At 40.9% G+C, this 25,555-nt stretch overlaps 1 protein-coding gene across 4 annotated transcripts in view; it reads right to left on the reverse strand.

Annotated features, from left to right (window-relative positions):
* Window positions 1-25,555, reverse strand: part of CNKSR2 (connector enhancer of kinase suppressor of Ras 2) — a gene marked incomplete at both ends in the record, with an annotated part of 208,891 nt that overhangs the window by 35,040 nt on the left and 148,296 nt on the right. For all 4 annotated transcript variants that reach the window (XM_081326802.1, XM_081326801.1, XM_081326800.1 and 1 more), the window contains 2 exons: window positions 22,387-22,915; window positions 24,952-25,052. In XM_081326802.1, the coding sequence (XP_081182928.1) occupies window positions 22,387-22,915; window positions 24,952-25,052 (630 nt within the window). The remainder of the gene's footprint in view (window positions 1-22,386; window positions 22,916-24,951; window positions 25,053-25,555) is intronic.

Raw genomic sequence — 25,555 nt, forward strand, 5'->3', positions numbered from 1 at the left:
ACAAAGTTATTGTACTTGACTTACCTTTTATATCTGCAGTAATACTTACAAGAGTATGGAAAGATTCTTAGATTCAGCAGAACATATTGATTAAGAAAGATACTGGGCAAAAGAAAAGGGCTATGTGAAAATTAAGAAAAGATGATGGGACCTATCAGAGAATATTTAAAAAAGAAACACTTGTTTGAATATGGTTAAATAGAAAGATTTTGGATATGAATTTTATTTTAAGAGAGAGGAGCCCCTCAAGTAACATAGTACTCTCTTTTTCTTCTCTGTTCTTACTTTATTTCTTGATATGAGTAATATAAAAGAGTTAGAATGGCTTATATAAAGGAAATGTTTTAGATATTTAAATGTGATTGACTTTAAGAAAATTACAATGGATTAAAAAAAGATGTTTTGAATAAGAGTTAAAAGACCAGATGACTAGATTTATTAAATGGAATATTTAAAGATTAAATATATTTTTAATTATGGTAAAAAAGAACAGAAAATTTTTGGAAATAAATATGTATTAGCTTAGGTGAAACATGGATTTTAAGTAGCATACTATCTTTTTATTTTTCTTTACTCTTATTCTTCTTTTTTCTTTTTTAGTCTTATTTATTCCTTAAGAAAAGTAAAAGTATTGGGATGGCTTACATGAGAAAAAATAGGCATATGTTAGGCATATGGTGATAGCCTACAATGTTGGGTTGAAAATATATTAACCATGATGTTGTGACTTTAAGATGTTAATTGGCCAATGGGTGTGTAAGTGTTCTCATGGCCATAAGAGGGAGCTAGGAACGTAGCTTCTCTCTCTCTCTGAATTCACTGCTCTCTACTATTACTGTTTTTGCTCTGTTTTGCTGTACTGTTGGTTTACTACTGTGATAAACCTGTACAACTGTGTATTGACCTCTGGACCAGTAAGAAGACTTTGTATTTTGGATTATTCCTTGGACTGTTGCTATTGTGAATGACCTGGACTGTTTATTTTTGACCGTGCATTTTTGTTTTTACACCACCTCAAAAGTAAAGTACTTTTTGCTTTCACAACTCAGTGTACTCTTGTGGTTACTGTGTGACTCTTACTGCTCTCAGTACCCTTCCTTGTCTGTGCAACTACTTGGTAGCACAAGGAGACCACTGCACAACAATCCTTAACAGACTTAAATATCTAATTGTAATTAACTTGGAGAAAATCTTAACCAGTAAGAATATCTTGAACACTGTGGGAAAAACAAACATAAACAAGAACTGTACACAGGATCTATGATGAGGCAACCAGAATGACTAGATAGTAAAGAAATATTATATTGATGTGATTATTATCTGTAGAAATATTAGAAAAAATTCTATACTCATTTGTTATCTACCAAAAGAACAAGAATTGTATTAAGTTAAGGTTGGCAAAAGAGAACATTATGGGAAAAAGAGGAAATCAAGTAGAGCTATTATGTGGATTATAGATCATAGAAACCAACTGTTAGTGAATGTTTTTAAATGTAAACCCAGACAACACACTGTTTACCAAATATTAAGGTGACTATATTCAATATATATATATATATATATATATATATATATATATATATATATATATATATATATATATATATATATATATATATATATATATATATATATATATATATATTGAATGAATGCAAAGCATGATATCTACTGCTGTTACCTTAACAACTGTAGTGGAATTTGCATATGATAGGCATTTTTATATTGTAACTATCCTAAAATATTAGTTCCTTCACATTAAGAATCAAACCTATGAATTCTAACAACAGTTTCTTAAAAAAAGCAAAAACAAAGGAAGGCTCACCTAAATCAAGCTATGATTCTCAGTCTTCAGATGGGAGTCACTTAAGGTCAAATATTCAGTTACAATCTAAACAAGATCTTAGGTTTTACCTCACAAGGAGTGTATTATTTCGGCCATCTCACAAGATAGCAAACAACAGCAGATAATTAAGATTTATTCAATAAAGTTGCAAACCATAACCAAAATGTATCAGCAATTCCAATAATTCAAATACGTTTTATTTACAGAAATGACTATCAAATATTTTGATTTCGTTTCTATGCTACATAATGGACCACTTTTTCCACTCTTTGGGACATGGCTGGTTTGTCTTCTTTTGTCCTTTACTTTTGTAACTGATTCTGATGTACTAACCATGCCTTTTCTCCTGACTGCATCAGAACATTCATACTACCTCCCTCCTCTAAATTACTCCTCTTTCCTCCCTTGTTCCTAGAAGACCTTGAAACTTCCTCCTTCCCCTGATCCAGGAAATAACTGTGATACTCCAGTAGTTGTTCTCTGTATATTTGTAGTTTACAAAACTCTTCCCCTTTGTCTCACCTGATCTAAGGATCACTGAAAGGTTTACTCCACCTTCACTTCCCAAATAGTTGGGGGAGGGGGTGCAAACCAGAATTTGTAGCTTCTTCAAAGAGGAAAGTGAAGCATAAGATTTTCAAACTTGCAGACCTCCTGATCACATTCATCCACCCCAAGATCTAGCAGAAGATAAAATCTGTTAGCTGCAAATCAGAGGTAAGTAGAGAAGAAATGTAAAATTCAATTAAAGGTTCAATAATTTATTTCCTATCAACCAATCAGAACAGAGCTGGAAGGGACCTTGGAAGTCTTCTAGTCCAGCCCACCGCTTAAGCAGAAGAATCTATACCATCTCAGAAAAGTGACTGTCAGTCTCTTCTTAAAAACTTACGAGCGATGAAGCACCCACAATGTCTGAAGGCAAGCTGTTCTACTGGTTAATTGTCCTCACTGTTAGGAAGTTTCTCCTTAATTCCAGATTGCATCTCTCGTTGATTAATTTCCATCCATTGTTTCTTGTCTTGCCTTCTGGTGCTTTGGAAAATAAATTGACCTGTCAAATACTAGAAAACTGCTATCATGTTTCCCACAATCTTTCTTTTCTCTAGACTAGCCATTCCCAAATCCTGCACCGTTTTTTATATGTTTTTAGTCTCCAGGCCTTTAATCATCTTAGTTGCTCTTCTTTGCACTTTTTCCAAAGTCTCAACATCTTTTTTGTAATCTGATGACCAAACCTGGATGCAATATTCCAAATCTGGCCTTACTAAGGCTTTATAAAATGGTATTAATACTTTTGTTTCTATGCCTCTGTTTATACAACCAAGGATTGTATTAGCTTTTTTTGCTGCTGCCACACAATGCTGACTCATGTTTAAGTGATTGTCCACTAGGACTCCAAGGCCCCTCTCACAGTTACTGTTTTTGAGGCAGGTTTCACCTAATCTGTACTTGTATCTTTGGTTTTTCCTGCCCAGGTTTTTCCTGCCCTTGCTGTTTTCCACATTAAAAATCATTTTGTTAGATAGGTTCCATTGTTCAAGTCTATCAAGATCTTTTTTGGATTCTGAGCTCATCTTCTGGGATGTTGGATATTCCTGGCAGCTTGGTATCATCTGCAACTTTGATGAGATCCCCTTCTATTCCCTTATCTAAGTCATTTATGAAGATATTGAAGAGTACTAGGCCTAAGACAGAACCTTGTGGTATCCCACTACTTCCTTTCTTCTATGTAGATGTAGTACCATTAAGGACTACTCAGTGAGTATGGTTTGTCAGCCAATTACAAATCCATCTGGTGGTGATGCTGTCAATCCCACATTTTTCTAGCTTACCAAGTAGTAGTTTGTGATCTACTTTGTCAAATGCATTGCTAAAATCTAAATATACAGGTAGTCCTCGAGTTACGAATGTAATGGAGCCTGCCTATTCCATTTGTAAAATGAGAATTTCTGGGAATCTCGTACCTCAAATGAGATCACTCCCTGCTCATTAAGATGCACGCAGCTTGTTAAGTGCACATGAGATATCTCAGGGTGGGGAAGTCCATGGGGAGCCTAGTGATGGAACAGGCCCCCAAAGTATCCCTGACCCACTAAGATATCTCAAAACACTGTGAATCACATGGAGCTTCAAAACTCAGCGAATTCCTACGTTTTGAATAGCCCCAGAGGCACGCAAGTATTTTTTATCCAAAGGGAGACTTGAGAGAGATTGGAAGGTCCGTGTGAGTGCCAATGGGGGGGGCTTCAGAAAAGGAAAGGAATGCTCAGTTTCTGAAGCACCCCATTGGCAATCACACGGACTTTCCAATCTATCTCAGGTCTCCCTTCAGATAAAAAGTGTTTGAGTTGCAGCAGCTTGAGTTTCTCCACTCCCTCCGAGAGGAAAGAAGTGGAGGCACAGAGTGGGATTGCTCTCAATAAGGCCAGGGCACACGAGCGAGCAGTGCACCACATCTTCTTGACAACAATCCTGCTGTGCCTTTGCTTTCTTCTTTTTGGATGGAGTGGAGAAACTCAGGCTGCTGCCACTGCTTGAATGGGGAGGACAACAAAGAGAAGAGCAGTCAGAATTTGTGCCACTGGCTGGTCACTCGAGGAATACATCAGGTGGGGTGGGTGGCTGGCTGGGAGGGGAGATCATGGTCACTCAGGTGGCTGTTGCCACACCACCAGCAACTTGGACACAGGTGTAAGGGGACTCGCCCAGCAATGCCTCCCTGTTCAGTTGAAGCTTGCTTCCTACCCTCAAACTAAGGCTGGCACACACAAGCGAGCAGCGCACGCATGGACGGCATTGGTTCCTGTGCCCAGCCAACTCCAATTCCACACTTTGCCCCATAGGCATGCAAACGAAGCAAACACTTCCCCCCCCCAGAATGGAAGCTTCCGGAGGCCATGGTCTCTTTTGCAGAGAATCTGTATTTGAATTTGCATGATATTACGGCACGCAGGAGCTTCCATTGTCAGCGTGAAAAGGATTTCCAAGCCAACTATCCTCTCCCTCAAAGGGAAAGAAACTGCAGCAGAGAGGAGACAGATTTTGCAAAGTGAGTCCAGCATGGTAGGCAGGAAGGAGGAAGCAGTTGTGGGAAGTGGGGGGGGGGGAAATAGAGTGAATGTTGTAGAGCCTCTACAGTCATTCATAAGGGCAAATGATCACCATGGTGCTGGAATATTCATAATTTTGGGACTTGCTTGTAAACACTAGGGGGTGCTGATCGCATAACTTGAAACAAGTGTTAAGTGAACACTTATAATTCGGGGATTACCTGTACTATGTTCACAGTATTTCGCTGGTCTACTAATTTAGTCACTTTGTCAACAAATGAAATAAGATTGGTTTGGCATGATCTGTTTTTAACAAACACATGCTGGCTACTAGTGAGAATTTTATTTGTTTCTAGATGTTCACAGATCTGTTTTTTGATTATTTTTTCCAGGATCTTCCTAGGTACTGATGTCAGGCTGATTGGTCTGTAGTTTCCTTGAGGGTTTCCCCCTTTTTTTAAAGGTGGGAACCACATCAGGTCTTTTCCAATCCTCCAGGGCTCCAAGATTTTTTAAATATATGATACAATGGTTCTGAGATAACATCTGTTAGTTCCTTCAGAACTCTGGGATGTAATCCGTCAGGTCCCGGAGATTTATATTCATCAAGGTCAGACAGGTGTTCTCTTACCATTTTCTTGCTTATTTCAATTTTTATTTCTAGTTCGTCTTTTACAGATATGTTTTTGGTAGGTTGGCCTACAGTTTCTTTTTGTGTGAAGACTGATGCAAAGAATGAATTAAGCAGCTCTGCTTTTTCTCTACTGCCTATTACTTCCTTGCCATCTTCTCTCTTTAGTGGACCGACTGTTTCCTTGACTTTTTTTTGTTATTTATATGTTGAAAGAAACTTTTTTTAATTATCTGACTTTTGTTGCAAGTCTTTGTTCATTCTGAGCCTTTGCTTTACTGACTTCATCTTTGCAGATTTGGGCTATCTGCTGATACTCTGCCTTAGTTATGTGTCCCTCTTTCCATTTTTTGTACTTATCCTTTTTGTCATTGAGTTTATCAGAGATCTTTGTGCAACTATGCTGATTTCTTCTTGGATTTCTTGTTTTTCTTTTTCAGTGGTATTGTGTCGGACAGGGCTTTTATGATTATATTTTTCAGTGTTTCCCACACTTCTTGAGTTGTTTTCCCCTTTAGGATTTTTATCCATGAAATTTTGCTTACTCTGAGTTTGTTAAAATCAGTTATTTAAAGTTTAGGACACTGGTTGGATTATATTCTATAATCCTTGTGTTTGCTTTATACTGAATTCCAGTATAACATGATCATTCTCGCCCAAGGTTCCTGCAATTTCAACTCCCTTTATCACTTTTTTTCTATTAGTAAGAATTAGGTCTAGTATAGCTTTTCCTTTAGTTCCCTCCTCTACCTTTTGGGTGACAAAGTTGTCAGCTAAGTTGGTTAGGAATCTGTTCGATCTCCAACTTGCTGCAGAGTTTGTCTCCCAGTTGATATCAGGGTAGTTAAAGTCTCCCATTACTACTGTGCTATGTTTCCTACATACACTTGTTAATTGATTAGCAAAGAATCCATCTATTTCTTCTGCTTGGTTGGGTGGCCTATAGTATAATCCTAGCAATGTCATTCTTTTTTCCATTTATATTGACCCATATGGATTTTAGGAGATTTTCATCCTTGGTTTTGTGTATTTCTGTAGAGATGTAGTGATCTTTTATGTTATAGTGCAACTCCACCTCCTCTTTTGTTGGGTCTGTTTCTTTTGAATAGTTTATATCCTTCCATCAGTCATAAGTTTCATCCCACCAGGTTTCAGTAATGGCAACTATATCGTATCCACCTTCTTGTATTAATACTTCAAGTTCACCCTGCTTGTTCCCCAAACTTTGAGCGTTAGAATATAGGCATTTGAGTCCTTTACTGGTCTTGGGTATGTATTCTTGTATCTCCTACTTTGTTACTAGGATTTCCATCCTTGCCATCACTCTCTATTTCATTATGTTTTTCTTTTTCTATTTTAGAAACCATTGATGTACGCTCTTTTTCCTATTTTCTCTTACTGCCCAAGAGCTTCTCTGATTGACATTGACTGGAATGAGTTAGGTTCATGAGTTTATGGAATGGTAAAATGAATTGATGAAGGAAGCATTCTTCAGCTTTATGTCTCCAGATGCAATGAATCAGTAAATTCATTCTGGATTTTCTACATTGGAAATCCAAGATATATTCTATTTGAAATTTCTTATTATTTCCAACTGTAACATGGAACAGAGGAATATAAGGGGCACAGAGGATATCCAAGGAGGATTACAATGGGTGGTAGAAACCTAAGTATATCTTTATTGTTATCAAAGCAAAATCAGAATGTAATCAGAAAGGTAGAAAAACTTGGAAGGCCAATCTCCTCCCCCACACACACACCCATCTATTTTAGTAATAAAAAGACCTGTTGCCACATTTGAATTCCATGTAAATAGGACACTTTTAATAAACTAATTGAAATTCTTCCAAAAGATGAAAAATAATGTATGAAGTGGCAATGAATGTTACAAAACCCTAAGGAGTTGTAAAGCATCTTAATATTTCTCAGGGGCAGGGCAGAACAAGGTGGAATCCAGTTTAACACAATCCATTTGGATGTTCTGGAAAAAAAATCCCAAGTATCCCAAGTAATCCAAAACAGAAAAATCACATTTCTCAAACATAGCATACACGTTGTGCTGCCATTTGTTCAGCAATGAACAGTGCAGCAAGAAGAGGGGTGTCAGTTGCTATCATGTGGATCTAGTCACTCAAAGCAAGGTTTCCCTGTTAACAACTGTAATAAGAAATTGCTGAAATTGGCTGTTAAGATTCATGACACAGGCAGGAATGACCACTTAGGCCATTTCACATAAACCAAGAACTAGATTAAATTTACTGAGGGAAGTAAGAAACCATAATGCAAGAATATCAACAACTTCTGTACATCAAGAATGAATGCTGGAAATAACGTTCAATCCTTCATTCCTGTTCTAAGGGGTTATTTGGCCTCCTCTTTTGAGCCAGCCTGCTTGTCTCTATCTGCCTTCAATTTTTCTTATTTTTCATGACCATGTGAGAATTTCTTACACCAATACAGTACAATGACATCCCTGAAATTATAAAGGTATGGAGAACAGCCACAAAGCATATTTCAATCTAGAAAAGTTTCAAACTCTATTTCAAATATATTCATTAAAAACTTTCATCACTACTTGAGAAGTTATACTGTATATATTCTATGCATTTGTACACCATGGTTCTCATGGTCTGCTTTCTTGATCTTTTGAAGTCTGTGTTCCAATCCCTTTCCCTCCCCCACAAGTTTGTTGGCAAGCTAAGAAGCAATAATTGTCAGACCAGCAAAAATGTGCTTTGAACTTGACAGGTGGACCCTCCTAAAACCTTGAAGAAACCTGAAAAATTGTAAACACATATTAAGACTGTTCCTCTACCTCTGCTTCCTACTTAAGAAGCCTCTGGTTTCTGAGGATACTTTGCATGAAATCTACTTATTAAACATTCTGCTCTGATGTTGTGGGGTTTGAACCATGTTGTTTATGCTATTGGGCAACCTCTCCACTGTACTAAATACTGTAGTTTCCCCTTATGGATCCTAGAGTCCAAGATTTGCTTGATCTCGTAGTCTCTTTCACCTTCCACTATTATTGGACTGGGGACTTCCTTTTCAACTGGTCTTAGTCTATATTCCTTAGCCAGCTTTAGCAAACTGCACTTTACCCAATATTCTGGGCAATTTCAATTCTACCATAACAGAATTAATAATTTTCATAATTGGGAAAAGCCCTATCTATTTATGACCTAGTTTCTTGCAGGAAATCCTCAACTTTAGATATTTGGTAGGTAGATACAGTTTATCTTCTACATGAAAAGTTCCTTGGGCAGCTCGCTTCTTATCTGCCTGTTTCTTTTGACTCTCTGTTGCTTTGGCTGGCACTTTTTGCACATTGTCCCAGGTGCTTTTGCGGGAATCCACCCATTCAGTCAGTGTTACTGATGAGGGGATTTCGCTCAGGCATTCTGCTATCAGCATGAACTCTACCTCGGTAGCTATTTTAAAGGGGTTAAGCCCCATGCTACTGTGCACTGCATTGTTGTATGGCACTTCAGCGAATGGCAGGAGTTCTGTCCAGTTAGATTGTTGGTAGTTGACATAACAACACAGGTATTGTTCTACCAATGCATTGGCTCATTCTGTGGCCCCATTCATACTCAGATGAAAAGCTGAACTAAGACCTTGGGAGGACCCTATCAGCTTTATAAATTCAGGCCAAAATTTGGCAGTAAATTGGACCCCTCAGTCCGAGGTTATGTATTTAGGCATTCCGTGCAGCTGGTAAATATGTTGCAGGAACATCTTAGCTAGTTTCTGGGCTGATGGGAGGCTGGAGCATGCTATGAAATGGGCCTGATTTTAGAATAGGTCCACCACTATCCATATCATGTTGTTCCTCCACTTTCTGAAAGCTTGACTATGAAGTCCATGGCTATTTCTTCGCACGGCCGGGTCAGGTCAGCTACCTGCTGCAGCAATCCCAAACTCTTTCCTGGTCTCTGCCATACCGTGTGCCATACACACGGCACAACTTCTCACATAGCTGTCTATGTCCTTCTTCCCTGGCCATCAGAACTGCCGTTTAGTTAAGTGTAAGGTTTTAAGAATCTGAGTTGGCTGGCTTGTTTATAGTCTATAGTTATAGACTATCAGGACATACAATTTGCTCCCCTTCCAGGCTAGTTATCCCCTCCACATTAGCTCCCCTTGTGGGCACCAAACCATGCAGAGTTTGCAGTTCCTTTTTCATCTGCTGTGCAAAAGTGTCACTAAGAGGGTAGGGGTTTCTTTTAGCTTGCTGTTTGGTGATTACCTGCGCTGCCAGCTGCTTTGTGGGGCTAATAGGGTTCACTTCTTCTTAAGTACTTTTGTATTGGGGCATGCGGGACAGTGGGTCAGCCAGGAAATTCCCCCAAAAAATATATTTCAAGAAGTAGTTGCAACTACAGGTTTTACAATGTAGCCAAGATGCCAAGCAAGATGGCCACTTTAGATTCCTAAAGTCTTTAAATCTAGCCAACCATCACTTCTGGTGGCCAAAGATGAAAAAGACATTGAGAGCTACATGAAAAGCTGTGCTGTGTGTGCAGTAAGAGGTAAGAGGATGCCAGGGAAGATCCCAGGGTTGCTGCAGCAAGTTGCCTATGCGACCAGATCCTGGGAGGAGATAGCCATGGACTTCAGTGTGGAACTACCCGAGAGTGGGGGGAACACCATGGTTTGGACTATCGTGGACCTGTTCTCCAAGCAAGGCCATTTCATTGCATGCCCTGGACTCCCCTCCACCCAAAAGCTAGCAAAAATGTTTCTGCAGCACATTTACCAACTGCATGGGGTGCCCAAGCACATCATTTCAGACCAAGGAATCCAGTTCACTGCTAGGTTCTGGCGGGAGTTTATAAGAATGATTGGGTCCTCCCAGGAGCTTAGTTCAGCGTTTCATCTGAGTACGAATGGGGCTGCAGAATGAGCCAGTGCAATGGTGGAACAGTACCTGTGTTGTTATATAAATTACCAGCAGTCTAACTAGGCAGGCCTCCTGCCATTTGCTGAGGTGGCATATAATAATGTAGTACACAGTAGCACAGGTTTCACCCCTTTCAAAGTAACCACGGGGTTAGAATTTGCATCTATGCCAGAATGCCCTCAGGAGCCACCCTCCTCAGGTATTTTAACTGATTGGGTAAATTCGTTCCAGAGTGTCTGGAGCAATGTAAAGAAAACCTTAACCAAAGCAACAGCCAGAAGAAAAAGGCAGATAAGAAGCAAGCTCCCCAAGGGACAGTCCTTGTAGGAGATAAAATGTATCTGTCTACAAAGTATTAAAAGTTGAGACAACCTTGCAAAAAGTTAGGTCTGAAGTACATCAATCTGGTTACAGTAGAGTTAAAGCTGCCCAGAATATTGGGTAAAGTACATCCAGTGTTTCACTGCAGCCTACTAATGCCATTTCAGAGTTCTAGGATGAAGTCAGTTGAGAGAGAAACCCCTGGTCCAATAATGGTGTCGGAGGAGACACACTATGAAGTAAAGTGGATCCTAGACTCTAGGATCCACAAGGGGCAGTTACAGTACTTAATCCAGTGGAAGGGTTATCCGATCTCAGAGGCTAGGTGGACAAAAGCCCATAATGTCAATGCGGATCGATCAGTAGAGAAATTCCATAAGTACCCCCAGAAACCAGGACCCTTGCAAGAGAAATAATGTGTGCTTATTGTTTTTTAGGTTCCTTCCAGTTTCTAGGGGGGCAGCCTGTCAAGCTTCAAAGAAACTTTATTCTGCTTCAGCCATTGGTTTAATGTCAATTATACCCCAAGGTTCTGAAGGAACTGGCAGATGTGATCTCGAAACCACTGAACTATATCTTTCAAAGATCCTGAAGCACTGGGGAACTACCAGACTGGAAAATTGCTGATGTAGTTCCCATCTTCAAAAAAGGGGAAAAATGGATCCAGGAAATGACAGACCTATCAGCCTGACCTCAATACTTGGGAAGATTCTGGAAAAGATAATCAAGCAACAAATCAGCGGACACCTAGAGGTAAGCAAAGTCATTGCCAAAAGCCAACATGGGTTTGTCAAAAACAGATATGCCAGACAAATCTTATTACATTCTTTGATCAAGTGACAAAATTAGTGGATGAGAGGAATGCTGTGGATATAATTTACTTGGACTTCAGTAAGGCATTTGACAAATTAGATCACAACCTACTACTTGATAAGATAGAAAAATGTGGGTTAGGCAGCATCACCACCAGATGGATTCGTAGCTGGCTGACCGGACGTACTCAGCATGTGGTCCTCAATGGAACTGCATCTACATGGAGGGAACTGTGTAGTGGGGTGCCCGAGGGCTCTGTTCTGGGCCCAGTGGTCTTCAACATCTTCATCAAAGATTTGGATGAGGTGGGCAACTCATCAAATTTGCACATGACACCAAGCTGGCAGGAATAGCCAACATTCCAGAAGATAGGCTTAAGATAAAGAAGGATCTTGACAGACTTGAACACTGGGTGCTATCTTAACAAAATGAATGGTGAAAAAAGTAAGGTTCTACATTTAGGCAAGAAAAACCAAATGCACAGGTATAGTATAGGTGGTACCTGGCTCAACAGTAGTAACTGTGAGAGGGATCTCAGAGTCCTAGTGGACAATCACTTAAATATGAGCCAGCAGTGTGCTACAGCTGCTAAAAAAGCCAACACAGTGCTAGGCTGCATTAACAGAGGGATAGAATCAAGATCATGTGAAGTGTTAATACCACTTTACAATGCCTTGGTAAGGCCACACTTGGAATACTGAATCCAGTTTTGGTCACCATGATGTAAAAAAGATGTTGAGACTCTAGAAAGAGAAGAGCAACAAAGATTATTAGGGGACTGGAGGCTAAAACATATAAGGAACTGTTGCTGGAATTGGGTATGTCTAGTTTAATGAAGAGAAGGATGATGGAAACTAACCAAAGAGAGAAGCAACCTAGAACTAAGGAGAAATTTCCTGACAGTTAGAACAATTAATCAGTGGAATAACCTGCTTCCAGAAGCTGTGAATGCTCCAACACTGGAAGTTTTTAAGAAGAAACTAGACAGCCATTTGTCTGAAATGGTTTAGGGTTTCCTGCCTGAGCAGGGGGTTGGACTAGGTAACCTCCAAGGTCCCTTCCAACTTTATATTATTATTGTTGTTATTGTTATTATTATTTCATTAATCAGTTGCATAAACACAGCAGAGGCTCCTTGTAGCCCAAAAGGCATCACTTTAAACTGTAGCAACCCAGCGGACAGTTAAAGGGTGTTTTCCATTTGTCGCTTCCTTGATCCTCACCCAGTAATATAGCTCCCACAGGTCCAACTTAGTAAACACCTTCCCCTTAACTAGATGACTCAGCATGTCCTTCATGAGAGGGAGGGGATACATGTTTTCCACACACACACAGCATTTATCCCATGGAAATTAACGCACAGCTTCAGTGAGCCATCTTTCTTCTCTTTAAACAGCACTGGGATTGCCACATGGATTTTGCGGCTTGGATGAACCTCCTAGCTATGTTTTTGTCAATGTAGTCTCTTAGCAACTTCATCTCTTTTGGAGTCATTGAGTACATTTTTGGCTTGGGGAGTTTCGCCCCGGGCAAGATTTCAATCGCAAAGTCTGTGGAACAATGTGAGGTGGGGGGAAGAAAGGTATCACTTTCTTTTTCACTGAACACCTCTGTTAAATCCCAGTATTCTTTGGAGATAGCTGGAGCTTCTGATGTTTGTTCTGACACCCCCTTTCTGCTCTCAGACTTCTTCCCCTGACATTTAGCTTTGGGGGGGCTTTCCCCATCTTCACCAATACTAAACAACTCTTGTCCTTCCCCCAATGCATGGTAGAGTGCTTCTTTGGTAATCAGGCTAGGCCCAGTATCATGGTTTCAGCCATCTTTGGTGCCACAAAGAATCCAATGGTTTCTTTGTGGTCACCTAACTTCAGGAGCACCAGCTTGGTTAGATAGGAGGCTGATGCCCCCCCCCATACACACACACCATGGAGCCATCAATTTGTTCGAATTTTAGAGGTTGGCGCAGCTTCTGCACTGACAACCCCAGGTTGCATACTGTCTGCAAGCCGACCAAGCATCTGGTTCACTCGGAGTCTATTAGGGCCTTCACCATTCCCCTCACTCCCAAGCTAGGCACTACAATCTCCAACTAGGGGCTGATGGTCCCACGTACTATAGGGTCATCTTCCCCCTCACTTTTGCGCTTGTAGAGGTTTAGCTGCAAACCCTTCCTAGGTGGAGTTCTCTCCCCTTTGCTGTTCGGTGGGGGGGGAACCTCAATGACCTGACACACCACTCAAGCTTTCTCTTTCCCCTTCTTGGGTGGCTTTTTTGGGTTTTGTGGAGTGCCAGGAAATCTGCTGCCCAATGGCCCTCCTGGCCACATCAAAAGCAGGGGCCAGATGTGCACCTTCAAACTTCAGTAGGACCAGCAGCTGACATGGCAGGAGGTTTCCGCCCCAACAGTTCCCTTGGCTCTTCTTTGGGCAGTTTTCGGTTCCTCTGTGCCTTCTGTATTCTATCAGGTCCAGCTCTGTGTTTGTCACCAGCTGATACCAGTCTTGGATTCAATCCGGCAGTCCTTGAGGCAAACATATATGGTACATTTCTCGGTTAAGGCTGTCCTTGAAGTAATGGATCAAGAGCCACTCCAGCCAGTTTCTCAGCTTCCCTGCCAGTCTCCGGAATTCTCTAATGTATTCTGTTATGGTCTACTTCCCTGTCTGATGGCATGGATCTTGGATTCTGCTCGCCGGATCTGTGTGTTGTCTCCAAAGTGGTCTCTAAGCTCCCCCAAGAATGCATCAAGGTCTCCTAACTTGGGGACTCCCTTGTCATGGAGTACCATCATCCATTCTGCTTCTGCTTCTTTGAGGTTGGCCACAATGGTGTTCATGCAGGCCATATCATCGGTGTACATTAGCACATACCGATCCAGGTGTGCCCACACCTGATTTATGAAAAATGCACATTTCTCCGGATTCTTGTTGAATGTAACTCTGATTGGTGGGGGTCCCAGGGGTCCGGTGCACCCCATTATCCCAGTAGCTGCTCCATAGGGAAAATGCCAGGGCTGGGCACCAGCGGCTGGGGAGGTGGCTGTCTGGCAGTCCTGGTGCTAGGCTTCTGTCCACAGGAGACCAGTGGCTCCTTAGACTGGGGCCGGACTGGGTTGAGGGATAGCAGTTCTCTGGCGGCTGGCTCCTCCTATGGCCGCCATGAGTCCCATTCTCTGTTGGGGTTGAGGCAGTGCTCCTGAAGCGGTCACTGAGGAGTGGCTGGATCCCATTCCAGGAAGCAGTTCTACCCCCTGCGCTGGCTCCCCTCCCCTGTTCAACTGATGGGCTGCACTGCACTTGTTCCTCCCATTCCGCTGGTCTCTTTCCCTTCCACTTTAGAACCTGGACAGACTCTCCCTCCAGGGGAGATCAGCGGGAACTCGGCTTCAGCCTCCTTTGGTATCATAACTCTCCATAGCTCCTTTCCCATCTCGCTGTGGCTTCCCACCGTTGTGGCCTGTCTCACATTGTTGCTTGCTCTTTTGGACGGGTCTCCAGTGCTTGGGCACCTAAGTCCAATTGGCCCATACCTGGGCTCTCTTTCACCAGTCTCACTCTGGCCATCTTCTCCCGTGTTCACAGCTCTTCTGGAAGGACCGGACAGGCTGTAGGAGCTCAGGACTCCTTGAGAAAGTTTTTCTTAAAAGAGAGCTGATTTAATGTCAACATTCCGACTGACAAACCCAACCAAATAAACACCATCCATGGTTTCCAAACTCTTAATGTAAAACTTCATTCAATACATCATTTCAGCATGCAGGCAAAACCAGCTCTGGCAAACCCCCACCCAATCCCATATAGCTCTTCTGTCCCAGCCTCCGCGAATACTGCTCAACTGCTTACTTGCAAGGAAAAAACCCTTTGCACTGAACAAGGCAGGACTTGGTAAGATAAACCCCTCTTATTTTGACAGCTTTTATGGAATAAAACTCCAACAAGTCCTTTAGTTCAGGGCTTATCAACCGTTTCACCCATTGTACCACTTTTAGGATAAGGCAATATCCGAGTACCACCAGTCACCCAGCAAGGTGTCAAAAACTTGACCCCCCCAAAAAAGGGAAAAAATGATAAAGTACAGGTAGTCCTCGACTTACAACAGTTCACTTAGTGACTGTTTGAAGTTACAACGGCATTGAAAAAGTGACTTATGACCATTTTTCACACTTATGACCGTTGCAGCATCCCCAGGGTCATGTGATTTACATTCGGATGCTTGGCAACTGATTCATATTTATGATGGTCACATTGTTCCAGGGTCATGTGATTGCCTTTTGCAACCTTATTATTTTTTTACTATTTATTTCAATTTACAAAACAGAATCGCAAAACCCTTATATATCTGTACGGAACCAGTTTTCTGGATGAACATGTCTTTCAGTAGACTGTAACTTACAACAGGATAAACAAACTACTCAGAGGTCTGATAAGAAGGGAATTCAGAGAATAAAGACCATTAGAAATAGCGAGAGCAGTGGCATTTTGTATGCTCAATTCAGCTTCCCATCTTACTGTACCTATCGAAGTACAGGTAGTCCTCAACTGACAACAGTTCCTTTAGTGACCGTTTAAAGTTACAACTGCGCTGAAAAAAGTGACTTACGAACATTTTTCACACTTATGACCGTTGCAGCATCCCCAGGGTCATGTGATTTACATTCGGATGCTTGGCAACTGATTCATATTTATGATGGTCACATTGTTCCATGTGATTGCCTTTTGCAACCTTCTGACAAGCAAAGTTAGTGGGGAAACCAGATTCACTTAACAACCATGTTGCTAATGTAATCTCTTTCTCTCCCTCTATTTCTCTCTCCCTCTCTCTTTCTCTCTCTCAATTTCTCTCTCTCTCCCTCCCTCTTCCTCTTCCTCTCTCTCCATTTCTTTCTCCCTCCCTTTCTTTCTCTCCTTCTCTCCCTCTCTATTTCTCTCTCCCTCTATTTCCCTCTCCCTCTCTCTCCCTCTATTTCTCTTTCTCTTCCTCTCCCTCTCTATCTCTCCCTCCCTCTCCCATTGTCCCTTCCTTCCTTTTCCTTCCTTCCCTCCTTCCCTCCCTTTGTCCCTTCCTCCTTCCCTCCCTCATCCTCATTGTCACTTACTTACTTACTTACTTCCAAATCCATTTTTACCAAGAAACCTGATGCCCACTTAACTTTAACACTTCTATCATAATCCAAGCAACCACGCCCCTCAAAACACTTTAGACATAAATTGAGGAAAATTAATACTCGGTATAGCCTAAACTGTCACAAGAAGACATGCTTCTAATGATAAGAAATATATTGATAGGGGATTTCCGGTTAAGAAATCAACATGAGCTCATCATCACTTCCTAACAATAAGGCCACTTAGGCATCCTGAGCCTCTGTTAGCAGAAAGAGGCTCAAGAGGAAAAGGGGAAGCTGGGGATGCCCTGAACTGTCTTGTGCTCACCTGCCCGCTTACCAGAGCTGGTCTCCAGGATCGAAAGCACCACAACCCGTAATGGGAGGTGGCAGCCATGAGGCCACTCGAAAGCGTTTTTGTCTCTCCCGCCATAAGCTCCCCTCCTCTCTCTCTCACCCGCCCATCGCAAAATAACCCTCCCCTCCACGGTGGCCCCCGCAGCCTATCGGAGAGCAAGAGCCACGGCAGCACACCCTCCAGCTCAGCACGAGAGTTTAACGGCATCACCCAATTACAAGCCGCTTGACAAGGGAGTTAACTGAAGGGACAGCGAACCAATCAATGATCAGAGTTGAGGCTCTTGTGAGGTAATGCCTCTCGACATGCGGCGAAATTGATATACAGCAGGGGGTCTTCAAACCTGGCCCTTTTATGACTTCTGGACTTCAACACCCAAAATTCATCAGCCAGGCATGCTGGCCCGGGGATCGATTTGGAGGTGCAGAGGGGAGGAGAGAGGCTGAGGGCTGCCCGTGTGACCTGCCATGCTGCTTTCCAGGTGATAGTATTTCTTCGGGGCTCAGCAGACCCGCTTTCAGCCCATACATTTAACCCACCCAAAACTGTCCCCTTCTGTTGCAGAACAAGAAAGGGGGCAGGTTGCTCGAGCTAAGCGGGATTGGGATGGCCAAGAAGCATCATTGGCATGCAAAGGAAGAGGTGCTGCTTCTGGACAAGCGTTTCCCCCCCCTGCCAGTGTGCCCGATTCAACACACACACACACACACCCGCCAGCAAGGTGACTCTTTGGGCTGGCCCATTTTGTCCCCAAGAGTCCCCTTTCAAAAGAGGATGCCAAAGCCCCTGGCGCACCAGCCAGGTCACCTTTCCCGTCTCCGTAGGGCAGCCGCTCACCAAGATCCCCATGACATCTGTCCAGAGCCTGGAGAAACTCGGGGATGCTGCGCTGCTGCTGCCACTGCTCCCCACCAAGGCTTGCTCCTCTTCCTCCTCGATCTCCCACCACCTCTCAGCCACAGTGCGGCTTAGCACAGGCGAGTCTGGCACTGGCCGAGGGCGATGTCAAGCCCCATGGGCTTGACACACAACGGAGGGGGGGAACCCAGTGCCAGCCCGCTCCCTCCCTCCTGGTCTCCTCACTGACTGGACCTGCCGCTGGGAGGCCACCGAAATGCTGGGAGCCCTCTGGAGCAGTCAGGGCCGGTTCCAGGCTCACCGCCCCTCTCCTGCTCTCTTCGCCAGCTGGAGCCACTGCCGGAGGGCTAGCGGAACGTCAGGAGCCCTCCAGAGCGGTTGGGGCCGGTTCCAGGCTCGCCGCCCCCCTCCTGCTTTCTTCACCAGCTGGAGCCACCGCCAGGAGGCCAGCGGAATGCCGGGAGCCTTCCAGAGCGGTCGGGCCTGGTTCCAGGCTCACCGCCTTTCCCCCGTTCTCCTCACCGGCTGGGGTGAGGTTCTGCCAGCCCCCCCCTCCAGATGCCCTCACCACCCCCAAGCATTTTTTTTTACTAACCTGCTTTCAACTGCATTCCGTTTCTCCACTTCTCTGCCTTCGCCACGTGTTTGTGGGACTATGAGTAAAAAAGAAAAAAATAGTTCCATGCGACTTTCTAATTTTTCACAAGATCTCACGAGAAGTTAGAAAGTCTCATGGAACTTTTTTTGTCCCACAAACATGCGGCTGAGAAGTGAATGGAGAAACGGAATGCAGCTGAAAGCAGGTTAGTAAAAAAATGCTTTTTACTTTTTTTTTTACAGTGCTGTTCAACCCGTCCTATGTGTACCAACAGCCAGGTGCTCACCTACCACTAGTGGTACGCGTACCACCGGTTGAAAAGCCCTGCTTTAGCTGTTGAAACGAACAAGTTCAATCTCTGAGTTCTCAGCTGGAATGCTCAAGGTTTAAGTCACTCAAGCACACAGAAATCCGACAAATGTGGTTAAATATCCAAGAATCCTGAGGCAAGAAATCCAACGACAGAAGCACAAAAGCGTAGCATAAACTGCAACCAGCCCCTCCCATGCCTCTCCTCTTTATAACCAGCCAGGGCGTGGCTTCTTAGAGTCTTTTACTTGTCCTGGAGAGCTGCCCCACTGCCCTGCTTCCTGCATGCCTTTCCTCCCTGCACATTCGTGCATCTGGAATAGGCCCCAGCTGTCCTCGTCTTCGCTCAGTTCAGGCCCCCAAACCAGCTGTCTCTCTGCTTGAATGTGAGTAGATGGGCCTAGTATCACATCTAGCTCTGAGTCTTTGTGCTCCTCAGAGCCTTCCACAGAGCCCGATGTGACCCCAGGCAACCTGTACCTCTCATCCGATTCATCTGACTTGGTTGCCAGATCTGCTGGCAGGCGAGGACTCACAATAATAGTAAAAGAGTAGAATTCTCCCTCCCCTTTCTTGATCAGGTCACACTGCCCAATTAGGTGGAAAAATATTGTTATGGGAAAGTGTCTCTGGCCTGGACATGCACCTGGTGAGCTGTCTTTGGTTCTCACAGTCTGCTTTCTTGATCTTTTGAAGTCTGCATTCCAATCCCTTTCCCTCCCCCCAAGTTTGCTGGCAAGCTGAGAAGCAATAATTGTCAGATCAGCAAAAACATGCTTCAAACTTGATAGTACCTATTAAAAATGATAATCAGTGTGAGAGGGATATTACTTGGATAAAGATCACCTACAGAAAGAATTTGAAAAAGCAGGCAAGCCACTTCTGAAATCTTGCCAAGAAAACTAGTAACTGGTCCTGGTAGTCCGTGGGACTCACTATTTTGGCCGGAAGAAATAGTGAGTCAGGAGGCAGCCAACATCAGCAAGTTCAACTACTGGGAGAAAGATGAGTGATGGGACAAGATTTTTCCTTCAAAACACATCAAATATTGAATTTGATACATTTTGAAGCAGTTGACGGTTGAAGTATGACTGTACTAATCAAAAGTGAAATCTCCACACTTCTAATTCATTTTCATATTATATACAGACACTCCTAAAAATATGAAGAAAATATGCTTTTTGGTGTTTACATATATACTGTAGATACAGGTTAATTCTAAATTATTGTATTGTGGAAGAGTAAATTTTGTACCATATGTTGTGCACTTTCAACCATGTACTACAGGAGTGTCAAACTGCCGGCCTGCAGGCCGGACGCGTCATCCCAAAACCGTGACCACCCCAATGGAGAAAAGGCTCCGATGCGTTGCACAACGTCACGTGACATTGCGAGTTTGACAAGTCTGATGTACTATAACTTATTAGGTATATGTGTATTTAGGTACATATCTATTATCCTAATCCATCTCATGGTAAGCAACATGATGCAAAGCACAGAAATATAAGGAGTAAACCAAAGAAATTAAAGACATAAGAGAAAATAAAATCTAATCAAATCTATTTTAAACTAACACCTTTCACTATATGTCTCCATACCTATTTAATTATACAATCATTCTTGTTTCTATCATGTCCATATACATTAGACATTGCCTTTTGTTCCCTACATTTGTCTTTTCTCCTGAAGATATGATCAACTTAATTCAACCACATTTCTCACTTTCCTCTCAATCCACTAACTTTTTCTACATTTGCTTTGTAATTTGTTTTGTATCTCATACATTTTCTCCATTCAACCAAATATTTCAACATATTTATTTTGTATTAGTTATAGTGTATTCAGTTGAAATTCATTTATCATTCACACATTCTCAACAAATCAGGCACATTTCTATTCTATTCTAATACGTATTACTTGATACCATTTTATAGCCTGGGACATCCAAAACATTGTATCATTTATGTATCTTTAGTATACTAAACTGATTTATTATCACTGAAGTCTATCCTATCCAGAATTTCTTGAAAACAAATCAATGGGATGATTTACATACAGGTAGTCCTTGACTTACAACCATTCATTTAGTGACCATTCAAAGTTAAAACAGTACTGAAAAAAGTGACATAACTTTTTTTCACACTCATGACTCTTGCATCAATAGTGGTCACATGATCACAATTTGGACGCTTGGCAACTGGCATGTATTTATTATGGTTGTAGTGTCCTGGGGTCATGTGATCATATTTTATGTTCTTCTGACAAGCAAAGTCAATGGGGAAGCCAGATTCACAACAATTATGCTACTAATTTAATAACTGCAGTGATTCATTTAACAATTGTGTCAAGAAAGGTCATAAAAAGGGGCAAAGTTGACTTAACAGTTGTCGTGCTGACCAATCAAATTTTTGGGCTCAATTGTGGCCATAAGTTGAGAACTACCTGTACTACTTACCTGTAGTAAGGTATTAGCCAACAATTCACAACATTAAAATATTCTACTAAATTCATCAGGGAGCTAGAAAAAAACTATGACTATTCTACATCAGGAGATGCTATTATTATTTTATACATCCCTTTTTATAGCAACCATTTTCCTTCTTTGATGTATAGTGAGTACAATGTTGTTAGCCACAGAAAATACTGTATATGAAGATTTCAAACCTTCATTCATATATGTGAAAATGCAATAGTTGTAAGCTTGGAAATTATAACTATGTTTCTCAAAAATTTCCATTTGCTTTTGAATGTAAGGTTACTATTAAAGACAGTCAGGCAGAACAATAAAAATTTAGCAGCCCAACTGCTATGCATATGCATATTGTGTGTATACCGAGCAAGTAAGAGTCAGTAATGTGGAAATAACACTGGTAACCATAGTAATAAGGCTTCAGCTTCTGCACTCAGCAATTAATATGTTTATACTTTATATATGTTTCTTTCACTGGACATTTATTTTTTAAATTAGCGTCCAATTAGAATTAATTATTTCCTTTGTCTGATTGTACAAATGCAACCAATAAACTATTCTAAGAAAACAACATACAATCTACAAGCTGTTCGTTAACTACTATGCTATAAATACTATGAGCATACTTTTCAAAAAGAGATTACATGGGTCATCCTAAACGTTTCTTCACTGCTTTATGAAATGAAACCTTACCAAATGGAAGGGGCTCATACTCCATGAAATATTTGCTTTCCAAAATTCTGCAGATCCATTCATAAAAAAATAAATTACCATACTCAAATCATACATACATCAGCAAGCAAGGATGTGGCCAAACAAGAACAATTTTAAAAGTCTCGCAGAAAGTATGACAATGCCTTCATTAATTACTATGCAGTAAATAAATTAATTACTATGCAGTAAATAAAGTTTTGAAATATAGTCTATGAAGTATTGTGAATAACTACAGTATTGTGCATAGTCTATGAAGTACTGTGCATAACTACAGTATATCTAAAGAAACTATTTCCACCATGTGCAAAACAAAGTAAATTTGAAACCATAAATTTAATCCAATTTTTCTTAGTATTCAATTATTTCTATGAAATTTTTTTTAATGATGGCAATATGATTCATGCTTACTTTCATTTACTTGATTTTCTTCTGCAATTTTTCCTCCTTGTTCCTCTTCTTCTTGCTCTTTTTGTGGCACTTCTTGATGGCTTGAAGTACTGACAGAAAGTGTATGGCAGCAATGGTTGAACCCACCATCCCGTGGCAGAGTGTAACTACGGGGCTTTCCCCCATTCCCATTTAAAACTTGTATTCGTTCACTTTCTAAAGGAAAAGGGCCATAGTGATCCTGCTGATGACATTTCTGTGTAGGAAGAGTTGATTGCCGCCTGTGTTCTGGAGAGATAACAGCTGAGTCAGAAAATACCGAATCCTCAAGGGGCAGAGTCTGAAGGTAGTGTAACCCTGAGCTTGTCAGTGGTGTTTCTATTAAATCCTGCCAAGACCGTCGCTGGCTTGCTGTTTTGCGGATGGGAGAATCAGTAGTATTCCCCACTGGCTCTTGACGGAACTCTTCATGTGAAGACTGAGACTGGGAAGTTTCAGTAGATGACAGTCGACTATGCTTTGGTTCCACAAAAGGACTTGCACAACTCATCTGCAACAGAAATTTACATTCTGGCTTGAAGACAATGGTAAAATAAGTATACAATATACATTTAAGTAACTACTTATACATTCCAGCTCACTTAGTTATATATTCATTTTTTTAAAGCATGCACATTAGGAACATACATTAAAAATGAACTGCTTTATAAAGATAATTCAGAAAATGTTCTTCAGACCGCTCTCTTAATTGTAAATCACAGAATTTAAAGCAAAAGCATCCTTGCTATTTCTTGAGAAGATATGTCATATTTCTTAAGAAGATATGTCACGTAAAAATACATATTGCAAGAGACTAGAAGTCATAAGCATTGGGCCCTGAGGAGATGCTCACCACTGGAAGTGGGATAAGATGATCTCATTCCTCTGCCATTTCTCTCCTTGATTCTAGTTTTTTATATAGTTTTTCAAATTTTAATCGTTTTTATACAGTATTTATCTTTTTACTGTTTTGGTAAGCTGTCCAGAGTCATCTTATTGGTGAGATGGGTGACATATACATTTAATTAATTAATTTTAAATTGCTTTTTGCCCTATGTATATCTGCATCTGTATTATTGATTATTTTGTATATTTTATTTAATTTTATCTATCTTTCAAATAATGTGCTTCAAACTTTAAGGTGTAGGATAAAATGTATACAATCCAACAGAATTTGATCAAGTTATTTATTTATTTATTAATAAAAAAAATTAGCTTTTGGCTCCAAATGATATATTAATATAGATGATATATTAATTAGAATTAATAATGTATCAGAAGGATAGCCTATAATCATTGATTTCAGATTTGAAATCCCCATCAGAGCTTATGAGATCCTTAGCTGCTACAGGTCAGGAGGCAGAGCCAGGAAAAGGACCTCAGGATTCATAAGTACCTTTGAAATTCTCTTACATGAGCCCAGTTTTGTAGCAGTTGAAAACCTATTTTCATCTGATTTCTTTGCACTTTCTAACATTTTTTATAATTTGCCTTTTAATTTCTTTTATTTATGTGAAGATTGCTGAAAATTATTTTGATTTGACTACTCAGAACAACTTCGCTAAAAAACTCAGTCACTTCTGTGCTACTGGTATGAATGAAATTAAAAAGAAAACCAAAGAGGTAAAATTGAAATACTGAAGGCAAGAACTGAGCACATACAGCACATCTATGTTTAATTATCGTGCTTAATTATCCAGTAAATTATATACCACTTTTGAATCAGAACCAGATGAACATTATTTCTGTAAATATTAATAATAGTTAGAATATCACTTTTTTAGTTAGTAGCAGCTTCTAAATTTATTAACTTCTTGAACTTTCTAAAAATAATAACATAAATAATAACTTTCTAAATAATAATAACACAAATACATTAAAAACATGATTTATTATGGTGCCAAGGTTTTTATAGGGTTCTTTAACAAAACTTCCTGGAAGGACCATATGATCACATATACAGTAAGCATCTCTTATCTTCAAAAACTTGGATGCGGCTGGAAATGGCTTTCAGAGTTGTTTAAAATACAGAATACAACATCTTGTAAGCTTAAGAACATCCTTCTTCCAAGTTATTTTTTTCCAAGTAAAAGGTTAAGGAATTAATATATTTTCATTTGAAGATACACATATATATACATTCCTGAAAAATATTACATACTTGCCAAAGCGATCTTGCTTGTATTTTAGTTAATTTTGGCAATTTGCAATTAAAACTAGTTCTTTTTTGGATATTCTAAGATTTTAGCAAATGCTGCTCTGCTATTTAAATGGCAACTGGAAGGTTTATCCGCTTCAGGTAATACTTTACTTCTGTTGCCCTTGTTTCTGCACTGATTTAGGCTGTTTGCCTATATTTTAATAGAAAAAAAATGTACAAGCAGGATTCCCTCAAAGCAAGCATCTACAAAAGTTAATTTGGATATCATCCATCACGAATACTCATATGTGCTGTACATAGGTGGTACCTAAATTTGAAAGCATTTCTAAACAAGATTTATGCAGACAGCTCTGAATAATGACAACTAATTATACATAATCACTTACTGAAGGAGGTCGTGGATATGTGTCATATGGTGGAGGTGGACTGTCTTGTTTAGGTGTTGAAGGTGTGTCTGCTTCTTCCTTATCACTTTCACTCCAATAATCTAAACAAATTAGAAAGCCAGAAACTTGATTTACTGTGAAGCAAATGCTGACAGGTGTTTAAGTAGCATCGAGCTATAAAAATGCCTACAAAAAAATTAATAAAGAATACAGATTTGTAACATAAATGTGGCATGATTTTCCCATTAAGAAATCATTTAAACAAGTGATTTCAGCAATTCTGCTGAAATTTAAGATTGCAGATATATCTCTATTTTAGAACTTCAGATATTATCAGTTGCTGCTTAAAATAGAGGAATTTTAGGACGCTGAGCTTGTCGATCAGAAGGTCGGCAGTTTGGCGGGTCGAATCCCGAGTGCCGCGTAACAGAGTGAGCGCCTGTTACTCGTCCCAGCTTCTGCCAACCTAGCAGTTCGAAAGCACATAAAAATGCAAGTAGAAAAATAGGGACCACTACGGTGGGAAGGTAACAGCGTTCCGTGCGCCTTTGGCGTCTAGTCATGCTGGCCACATGACCACGGAGACGTCCTCGGACAAGCGCTG

This window comes from Vipera berus (assembly GCF_964194415.1).
Source record: "Vipera berus genome assembly, chromosome: 4".
NCBI lineage: Eukaryota > Metazoa > Chordata > Lepidosauria > Squamata > Viperidae > Vipera > Vipera berus.